The sequence below is a fragment of the Henckelia pumila genome, chromosome 3 (genome assembly GCF_033568475.1).
Source record: "Henckelia pumila isolate YLH828 chromosome 3, ASM3356847v2, whole genome shotgun sequence".
Classification (NCBI taxonomy): domain Eukaryota; kingdom Viridiplantae; phylum Streptophyta; class Magnoliopsida; order Lamiales; family Gesneriaceae; genus Henckelia; species Henckelia pumila.
In genome coordinates, this window is record NC_133122.1 from 73,104,708 (window position 1) to 73,116,018 (window position 11,311).

The 11,311-nt window shown below is 38.4% G+C and overlaps 1 protein-coding gene across 1 annotated transcript; it reads right to left on the minus strand.

The window, feature by feature from the left end:
• Positions 1–3,406: 3,406 nt before the first annotated feature.
• On the minus strand, positions 3,407–4,168 carry LOC140889019 (secreted RxLR effector protein 161-like). Its single transcript, XM_073296714.1, has one exon. The coding sequence runs from the start codon at positions 4,166–4,168 to the stop codon at positions 3,407–3,409; it is 762 nt and encodes a 253-aa protein (XP_073152815.1).
• Positions 4,169–11,311: the final 7,143 nt, after the last annotated feature.

The following is an 11,311-nucleotide window of genomic DNA, read 5'->3' on the forward strand; positions in this document are numbered from 1 at the left end:
GCACATGCCGCATAACAATAATAACAAGCAAACACATAAATGCAACATATAAGCATGAATATCCGCTGGCAATCTCAGTCAGTACTTACGTACCTTTCTAAGGCAGTCCTAGTAGTCCCACTCTAGGTTCCAAACCTATCATCAAGTCTACAATGCAAATACCCATGCATCATTCAATAAGCTCTAAAAGCCTTAACTAAGTTATTGAATACTCCTAAATAATTTAAGGAGGCCATAGCTATACATGCGTCCGTCGTCAGCCCATTGATGTCGACTATCCCGCAACTAGGGGTACACCCTTGCTGCAGCTCCACAGATTCGAGCACTGCTCCGCTACACGAGCACTGCTCCGCTACTGTGTCAGACACTGTCTGACTATACTAAAATATGTTCCCTACTCCAACTCTAAAATAAGAGTACCCAAAGAACTAAAATAGAGCCACATGGGCAAAGGAGAGGAACTCGGAATTCGCACCAAATGAGGAGCTTGGACCTCATATTTATAGAGCACGTTCGGATCGTCCGATCCTGACTTCGGATCGTCCGAACTGCTTCGGGCCATCCGATCGTCTCATCGGATCGTCCGATCTCCGCCACGCATCCAACCAATCGCATGCAACCATACACCTGTCCAATACACTGTTCGGGTCGTCCGAACTGGCTCTTCGGATCGTCCGAACATCTTCCGGATGACGTCACCAATGACGTATTATTTTGGGACAGCTGGCCGCATGAGTTCGGATTGTCCGAACCCACTTCGGACCGTCCGAAGTCTTCAGAGCCTCCGAAGCCTGGCTCCGTCCATGTTCGGATCGTCCGAACCTGCCGAACCATATCCACCATTTTTGAGTGTCCTGGATCCATTTTTGGACTCCGTTAATTCATCTGGAATTTCCTTAATTATGTTTTACTTAATCTCAACATGAATATACGATTAATTACTCATTAATCATTAGTTTTGGATACGGGCTACTACATATAAAATGGATAAAATTACAGTTTTAAATCTTTGTTATGTAATAATAAGAATTTATGAGCGATCACTTCAATACCATAGTTATTGTTGTTTTGGCTGCAAATACATCAATTAAAGTTGCATAATCAAGATATTCAACAATTCTTTTCTCAATTGATAACATAGTCAATCTATTTAATCTTCTTGTGATATTGTTGATTGAAGAGTTTTAATCAATTTAAGTTTTGAAAAAATTCTTCTTACCGTTGCCAACATGATCAACAAATTACCATCATCGACACATCTCAACTTCTCCAGACTAAACAAGAACTCAAATATGATGAGGCATTTGGGGGCATAATTTGACCTATTTGGGCCACAGAAGCTAATAATAAAAAAGAAAATGCATATGTTAATATTTCTTTTTTGGGCCCATGTGAAGCAATTGCTTATTTCAATTATGCCAATGTTCGGGTATATATTAAGTGTTAGGCTTGGTATGCTTACCGTGGCCTCTTTTCTTTCTTTCTTTTAAATTTTTTTTTACCACTAAACTTGGTTTTTTCACTTTTCCTTTTTCAATTTTTCCTTTTTGTTAACTTCAATTTTTGTATTTACTAAATTTTTCGTTTACTTTTACTTTGATATGAAGGCGTTACGAGAAGATCCAAAATTACATCAACATTTTTAAAAGCCAACTATTACTAAGAAAAATATATATATATGCGTTCATTTAGATTTGGATAAATAAACGGAGGGTTGGTTACTAGCTAGAATAAAAAGTGAAAACGAGTCAAAGCTGTACGGGGAACATTTTTGAATAATTCAATCTCTCAACCTCCCTCATTCTTCTTTTCTTCTTCCCTTCTTATTTCTAGATTATTGTAGACAAATGTAACAGGTAAAAACTTGAATATGGTAGAAGAAAACAAAAATGAATTCTACAGTTGAGACTCATGTTGAACACGATTTTCTTAAGAAGATTTTGCCCCGCTCTACGTTATCTGGCAATCTTCTCCTAAGATACAACAACTTATACTTGTGATTACAACACTGTAAATCACAAGTTTCTTAATCAGAAATGATTATAAACTCTCTTTTGTAGAAAAAAAAAAAAAGAAACAAGATGTATGTAGAGTGCTTTAAAAATCCGAGAATCTGTATTTAATAATGGTTGATTCTCATATTTATGCTGTCTGAAGAGAAAAATAATTTCATCATGTGACGTGTCTCTTGGTTCAATTTAACTATCAAAAACTATCAAAAAAGTAAAAACTAGGCAGAAAACTTGAAATTGCATCACAACCTTTCATGAACAGGTCCTACAGTGCACCCGCGCAATCTTTCGGGCGCTCCCACGCTGAACGCTTCGTCCGGAAAAATTCAGGATAGAAGAAGAAGTGCAGGGGAACCCCAAAATAGGCGCCACTGCACTGCCCGCGCTGCCTGGGGTTCCCAGGCTCCCAATTTTATAGGCTTAATGAATTGAAATTAAGAAAAATAATACGAATAACTCGGACGAAAAAACAAAGTAACCCGGCTGCAAAGCTTTCCAGGGAGCATGAGGGCGCCCCTGCGCTGCATATGGCTGCTTGAGAACCCCAGGAAAAGCGGGAAATGCATGGCTTAATGAATTGAAATTAAGCAAAAAAGAACAAAAAACTCGAACGAAAAACAAAGTATCCCGGCTGAAAAGCTGCCTGGAAATTACAGGCAGCATGAGAAGCGTAGAGGCGCCCCTTTAGCTGCTTGGGAACCCCAGACAGCACGGGCAGTGCAGGGACGCCTCTTTTGGGGCGCCCCTGCACTGCAGGCGGAGAGGTAGCTTGTGGATTTGAACCTTCCTTAGTAGAATACTATCGGAATTACTAGGCCACGAAGTGAACGTGATGTCTTGAACTTCTTGGCGGTTTGTGTAAAACCAGACAACAGTACCTACACAACAAATTCCCTTCATTTCTATTTGGTTTTTTGGTTGTGTCCATTTTGGCCATGGAACACCTCTTGTCTTCATAAGTGTTTCTTTGAGGTGTCTCATACTCACACTTACATAGATGGTCTCCTTATAAGAGTATCCTACCATACTCCGCCTACTCCAAGCAAAGAATCATTAAAAATTCAAACTTAACCTCACTACACTGGTAGGTTACAGCACTCATGGTCCTATGAATGAGTTGGAAAAAATTCCGGAGTGTTTACTCAAGTTCTCATAGTTTAGTTGTCCCATTGAACCAAGATTTTGGGATCTCCAATCAACAAGGTTGGGTTACCACTATTAGAGCTTTATTTTGTAGACTTTAATCTTATTCCTCTTGACAAGCTGTACATTTGATCTCTATTCAATGCTTTTATAAGAGGATCCGCCAAGTTATCCTTTGATTTAACATAATCAATAGTGATAACTCCACTAGAAATCAATTGCCTAACAGTATTATGTCTTCGATGAATATGTCAAGACTTACCATTGTACATAGTATTATATGCCCTTGCAATTACCGATGGACTGTCACAGTGTATCATAATTGTAGGCACTGACTTTGACCAACAAGGAATATCCTCCAAAAAATTCATAAGATATTCTGCCTCTTCTGCGGCTTTATCAAGTGCTATGAATTCAGATTTCATTGTGAATCTAGCGATACAAGTTTGTTTTGATGACCTCCAAGAGAATGTGCCAACACCAATGCTAAAAACATAGCCACTGGTGGATTTAGATTCTTTGGTTTTAGAAATCCAATTTGCATCGCTGTATCCTTCAAGCACCGCCACATATCTTGTGTAATACAATTCATACTCTAAAGTGTGTCTTAGGTATCTAAGCACTCTTGTCAAATCTTTCCAATGAACCTCATTTGGATTACTTGTGAAATGACTCAGCTTTTTTACTGCACAAGCAATACCAGGTCGAGTACAATTCATGTTATATATGAGGCTTCCAATAATTCTGGAGTATTCCAATTGAGAAACTGGTTTCCCATGATTCTTACTCAAGTGGACGCTCATATCAAGAGACGTCTTTGCAGGAAAAGAATCATATGCATTGAACCTTTTCAAGACAGTCTCAACATAATGAGACTGAAAAACAACAATTGCGTCTGAAGTTCTAGAGATTTTAATCCCTAGTATGACATTTGCAATGCCTAAGTCCTTCATGTCAAAATGTTTTGTCAACATTTTCTTTGTTGCATTTATAACATCTTGACTACTCCTCATTATTAGCATGTCATCAACATATAAACATACTATGACATAAGAATATTTTGTGCCCCTTATGTAGACACATTTGTCACACTCGTTAATTTTAAATTCATTTGACAACATGACTTTATCAAATTTTTTATGCCATCGCTTAGGCGCTTGATTCAACCCATATAAAGACTTAACGAGTCAACACACTTTCTTTTCTTTACCCCAAACAATAAATCCTTCGGGTTGATCCATATAGATCTCTTCTTCTAACTCACCATTCAAGAATGCGATCTTGACATCCATCCGGTGTATCTCAAGGTTATGCAATGGTGTGATTGCAATGAGTACACGAATGTAAGTTATTCTTGAGACTGGTGAATAAGTATCGAACAAAACAAGTCTTTTTTTTGTCTATATCATTTAACCACCAATCTAGCCTTGTAATTTTCAACTGTTCCAACGACTTTATATTTTCTTTTCAGGACCCATTTACATCCCAACGTCTTGGATCCTGGTGGAAGATCCACCAATTCCCAAGTTTTATTACGTAGAATGGACTTCAGTTCATTATTAATGGCTTCTTTCCAATATGGAGCTTCAGGGCTAGAAAACGCATCTTGTACAATCTTTGGTTCATTTTTCAGCATGTAAGTAAGAAAATCTGGACCAAAAGACTTCATGGTTTGAGACCTTTTACTTCTTTGAGGTTCATCCTTATGTGCAGAGCCTTCATTCACAATTTCTCTAGTTTTTTTACTAGAACTAGGATCATTCTTTTCAGAATCATCTGTCAGTTGACTGGGCAATTATTTTTTAGAAATGATTTTACTTGTTAATTCAATTAGGCCTTTATTATTATTTTGTTCATCTCCTTGAGAAGAACCTTCAGCTGGCATTTATTATGTTCTTCGATTATCCGTTTCATGTTTCCTCTTTTTGCAGGGAAATATGCTTTCAAATAACACTGCATTTCTGAACTCAATAGTCATCCCGTTAATCATTCCAGAAATTTCATATTTGTGCACTATAAATCTATATGCACTACTATTATGTGCATATCCAATGAATATGCAGTCGACCGTCTTTGGTCCTATTCTCACTTGCTTTAGCTTTGGTACTTCAACCTTGGCCAAACACCCCCATACTTTCAGTTACTTGTAGGAAGGTTTGTGACCTTTCCATAATTCATATGGCTATTTGTCATTTTTCTTGTGGGGAATCTTGTTCAATATGTGATTAGCAAACAATATTGCTTCCCCTCACAAGTTTTGGGGTAAGTTCGAACTTATCAACATGACGTTCATCATTTCTTTCAGAGTTCGATTTTTTTATTTCGGCAATCTCATTAGATTGAGGCGAATATGGAGCAGTAGTTTGATCTATAATAGCCAAGAATGAACAAAACTCATCAAATGGAACTCCATATTCTCCTTCTTTATCACTGCGAATACTTTTTATTCGCTTACCAAGTTGATTTTCTACTTCGGTTCTGTAGGTTTTGAACGCATCAAGTGCTTCATCTTTACCCCTCAAAATATATACATAACAGTACCTAGTGCAATCGTCAATGAACGTTATGTAGTAATTTTTACCTCCTCTAGTTTGCACAAACTTTAAGTCACCAATATTTCAATAGAATGGAAAGGCGCTTTGGTCATTTTTGCTTCAACACAAATTTCGCATTTATGTGTTGGATCAATTTTGTACTTTTGAAATAGTTCTAAATTCATTAAACGTCGCAGAGTATTAAAATTTACGTGTCCTAAACAAATGTGCCATAAATCAGAACACTCAAGCAAATAAATAGAATCTTTATCTTTATTGTCATCAAAGTTGTGGTGAACCGCAATTACATTCAACTTGAAGAGACTCTCATAGAGATACCCCTTTCCAACAAAATGACCATTCTTGGTCAGTACAAACTTATTTGATTCAAATACCAGCCTAAATCCATGTTCTACAAGTTCTGACCATGATACCATATTCTTCCTTATTTCAGGAACATGTAGCACTTCAGCGAGGGTCACTTTCATTCCGGACGTCATTCTCAAGATGACTTTTCCAACCCCCACGATGTCTGATGTGGCAGAGTTTCCTACAAACAACTTTCTCCCAGAATTTGGAGTGTATGTGGAAACATCTTCTTATTGGAGCATATGTGGTCGGTAGCACCCGTATCAACCCACCAGTCGTTTAGGTTGTCCACCAGATTCTTCTCGAATACAAATGTAGTTAAATCAAGTTTAGAAAAATTAAAAGGTACCGACCTTTCTTTAACCATGTTTTCTTGTTCCTTCCCTTTCTTTGGGCGTCTGCAATCCTTTGCCATATGGTTTGATTTTTCGCAGTTGTAACAGTTTTCTTTAAGCTTCCTTTGATAATTTGGTGGTTGTTGTTCTTTCACAAATTTTCTCTTCTTCCCTTTGTTTCTCGATTCCACAATATTAACTTTTGCAACCATCTTAAATGTATTGTTCTCAGTAACACAATTATCTTCCTCAATCCTCAGTCATGTAATCAGATCTTCGAGTTTCATTTCTTCCTCTTGTGCTTCAAGTAGTTTTTGATGTCCTTCCACAAAGGAGGGAGTTTCTCAATCAATGCAGCAAATTGAAATGACTCGCTTAGACTCATCCCCTCCACATGAATCTCGTGCATTAGTACTTTCATTTCATGCACTTGACTCACTACGAATTTGGATTCTATCATCTTGAAATCCAAAAAGCGTCCTACGATGAACTTTTTAATACCAACTTCCTCCGCTTTGTATTTCCTTTCAAGCATCTCCTAAAGATCATTTGCGGTTTTAACTTGACAATACACATTGTAAAATTCATTGTCAAGTCCATTGAGAATGTAGTTCTTGCAAAGGAAGTCGCTTTGGTTCCATGCGTCTGCTGTGCAGCCCTTCTACGAGGATCGACTTCATCTTTAGGAATGGAAGGAGGATCTTCTTTCAAAAATCTGGCCAGACTCAAAGTTGTGAGATAGAACAATATTTTATGTCGCCATCGCAGTCCGCACCATTAAATTTTTCAGGCTTTTCTCTATGTGTCGCAGGAGTGTTCGTCGTTGTTGATGATGATGCCATCTTCAAGTTTGTTCAGAAAATCTTCTTAAGCTTGTAGACAAATGTAACATGTAAAAAATTGAATATGGCAGAATAAAACATAAATGAATTCAACAGTTGAGGCTCGTGTTGAACACGATTTCCTTAAAAAGATTTTTGCCCCACTCTTGGTGCCTACAATATTTGGCAATATTCTCTCAAGATACAACAACTTCTACTTGTGATTACAACATTGTAAATCACAAGTTTCTTAACCAGAAATGTTTATAAACTCTTTTTTGTAGAAAAAAAAGAATAAACAAAATGTATGCAAAGTTCTTTAAAAATATGAGAATCTGTATTTAAAATGATGGTTGATTCTCATATTTATATTGTTTGTCTGAAGAGACAAATCATTTCACCATATGGCGTTTCTTTTGGCTCAATTTAAATGTCAAAAACTATTAAAAAGGCCAAAAAATATGCAGAAAACTTGAAATTGCATCACAACCTTTTATGAACAGGTCTTACAGTGCACCCGCGCAATCTTCCGGGGGGCCCCCCGCGCTGCACGCTTCGTTCGAAAAATTCTGGACAGAAGATGCATCGTAGGGGCACCCCAAAAGAAGAGCCCCTCACTACAACAAAAATGTTGAAATACTACGGTGGAAAAACGTAGTTAATTGGGGTTGTAAAACCGATGTTAAACGCTATGTAGTTAAAAGTGCGGTCATAAACTACGGTTTTAAACCGTAGTTTTTTAGCATAAAAGACTACGGTTTTAAACCGTAGTCTTATGTCGTAAAAGACTACGGTGGAAAACCATAGTTATTTGGGATTGTAAAACCGATGTTAAACCGTAGTCTTATGTCGTAAAAGACTACGGTGGAAAACCATAGTTATTTGGGATTGTAAAACCGATGTTAAACAATATGTAGTTAAAAGTGCGGTCATAGACTACGGTGAAAAACCGTAGTCTTTTGTTATTAAAGAAAAAGGTTTTAAACCGTTGTCTTTTTAAAAAATAAAACCGTAGTCTTTTGTCGTTAAATACAACGGTTTTAAAAGCCTACGACAAAAGTTTAAAACGTTGTCTTTCTTTAAATAAAAAACAAAAAAAATTAAAATTAAATACACAATTTTCCAATATTATAAATCATTTAAAATACAAAATTCGAAAATATAATTTAATATACAATTTTCCAACAATAAAAAATAATATTTACAAATTCATAAGCAATCAATAAAATGAGAAAGAATTGACACTAATAAAATAACGGTACAACAATACATGAGATTTTCTACTTAGATGTTGGTGAAGAGACCGCACTCCATAATATTACTACTTTTGAAAATTGGATCTATTAGTTTTTTACTGCTGTCATCATCTCATTCCAAAAGCATTCCTCATTGTTCTTCCTGCCAAACTTGAACAAATCTCTACTAAGAAATGTACCTTCTTGCTCACACCTGCGAATGCAAAAAGCTCACTGTACAAGTATACAAAGAAACACAAATTTTCTACTTTCCACCAATTCATGTGTTTTTTTAAATAAATAATGGATTAAGCTACAATAATAAACTTGCACAATTATTGAGCATATCATTTCATATTGACTCCTTTATGTTTATTTGAAAAATTGTCTTACATAAATAAGCAATAATACACAAGAGTTGCCGGTGATAATCAAGGAAACCTCCGAAAACTGGTTGCTTTCTGCTGGAAGCAAGGCAGAGTATTCTCTCCTTATTAAAATGGGATGTAGTGACCCTTACCTGGATCACCTACTATACAGAACTTAGGCATGCAATTAACTTAATTAAACAGATATCAGAATAAAACTGCGGAAACCATAAATAATATACAATCCCAAGTAAAGGAATCTGTAATTAATCCAAATAATATACAACCAAATCGAATAGCTGTATAAACCCAAACAACAGTAATAAAACCTAAGCGAAGCTCCAGCTGGCCAACCACTAACTAGCCCCTCCTGGATCCACCCTCCTCGTCCAATCGCAAACCTGCCCCATGAAATAGGGTGTTCCAGAAAATACAGAGTACGAGACGTGAGCATAAAATGCTCAATACGAGAGTATGAGTATACATGTATGCAAAGTGAATTCCCTATAGACTCGAGGTCAAGGATCAGATAACAGAGACAGACCGGGCCCTGGTATGTAGCACGCTGTGCCATCGCTTCAGGAGGTGGCTCCCATACCGAGATAACCGTGGATACGCCGGACCCAAATCGATGGAAGTCCATCCACTAACAAGATAGGGTACAACCCTACTAACAGACATCTCGAAAGATATACAGCAAGATGCAAATGAATGCAGCATAATATCATGGCATATAAATCATGCAGTCACATAATACATGCATACTCAGTCAGGATATCTCGAACAGTACTTTCGTACCTCAAAACAGAGCAAGTTCTACCAACTCTAGGTCCATGCCTATATTCTGCTTTACACTGCCAAATGATACTACTATCATTAAAGTGCTCTAAAAGCCTTAACTAAGCTATTGCATACTCCTAAATATTTATAGGAAGCAAAAGCTATACCTTCGTCCGTCGTTAGCTCTTTGATGTCGATGCCTCCAGAACTTGGGCACAACTCCGCTACGACTACCGAACGCCTCGCCGACCTCCGGACCAAGCCTAAGAAGACTAGAACAGCTCCAAAAGGACTAGAATGGAAAGGAGAACTCGGAATTGGCAAATGAAAGTGAAGCCTCGGCCTTCTATTTATAGACAACGATCGGAACTTCCGATCCTTGATCGGAACGTCCGAACCTCGATCGGAACGTCCGATCCTGCCATCGGAGCTTTCGAAGATCCTGATCTGCCACGTGTCAAAATATCACTTGATGACTTCGGATAGGGGTGATCGGAGCTTCCGATCCTGATCGGAGCTTCCGATCCAACCACACGTCATGCCTGACGTAATATCATCGGTGCCTCCGATCGCTCATCGGAGCTTCCGATCCTGTTCGGAGCTTCCGATCGTGCCTTCGGAGCTTCCGATCCGTCCGATACCCAATTTAATTAATTAGCATTAATCCTTTAATTACTCAATTAGGGTACGGGCTACTACATTCTCCCCCACTTAAGATATTTTGTCCTCGAAATCAGATCTTAAGTACCGAATGCAAATACAGAAATCAGAAACATTCTTTATTCAAATCAAACGTTTACAGAGTTTGCAACTGAATACAACTTAAAGAATGAAATCAAAACAACTCAGGATGGTCTTTACGCATCCTGTCCTCAAGCTCCCAAGTAGCTTCCTCAGTGCCTCGGCGCTGCCACTGAACTAAAACCAAAGGAATGACTTTGTTCCGTAAAACCTTATCCTTATAATCCAGGATACGAAGAGGTTTCTCAACATAAGTCAAATCCTTGTCTACCTGAACCTCAGACCGCTGCAGAATATGAGATTCATCCGCCACATACTGTCGCAACAGAGATACGTGGAACACGTCGTGAATACTGGATAGATGCGGTGGCAAAGCTAGTCGATAAGCCAAATCGCCAATGCTCTCCAAGATCTCAAACGGACCGATAAATCTGGGAGACAACTTGCCCTTAAGGCCAAATATGAGAATCTTGCGAAAAGGTGACACTCTCAGAAACACTTTCTCCCCGACCTCGAACTGCAAGGGCCTACGCTTGATATTAGCATAACTGGCCTGACGATCCTGTGCAGTCTTAATCCGTTTCTTGATTTGCTCAACAATGTCTATCGCCTGCTGGATAAACTCCGGTCCCTCAGCCTGTCTCTCCCCCACTTCTTCCCAGAAGAGTGGAGTACGACAACGTCGCCCATACAACGCCTCAAAAGGTGCCATCCCAATACTAGTATGATAGCTGTTGTTGTAAGCGAATTCGATCAACGGCAAATAATCCTGCCAGGCTGAACCAAAATCCATGACGCACGCTCTAAGAATATCCTCCAAAGTACGGATAGTGCGCTCTGACTGACCATCAGTCTCCGGATGATAGGCTGTACTCAAACTGAGAGTAGTACCCATCGCACGCTGAACACTCCCCCAGAATCTAGAAGTAAACCTGGGGTCCCGATCGCTGACAATGCTCACAGGCACTCCATG

Bases quoted from the DNA above. Each gene is read 5' to 3' on its own strand.
- LOC140889019 (XM_073296714.1), bottom strand. From the start codon at position 4,168: ATGAGGAGTAGTCAAGATGTTATAAATGCAACAAAGAAAATGTTGACA.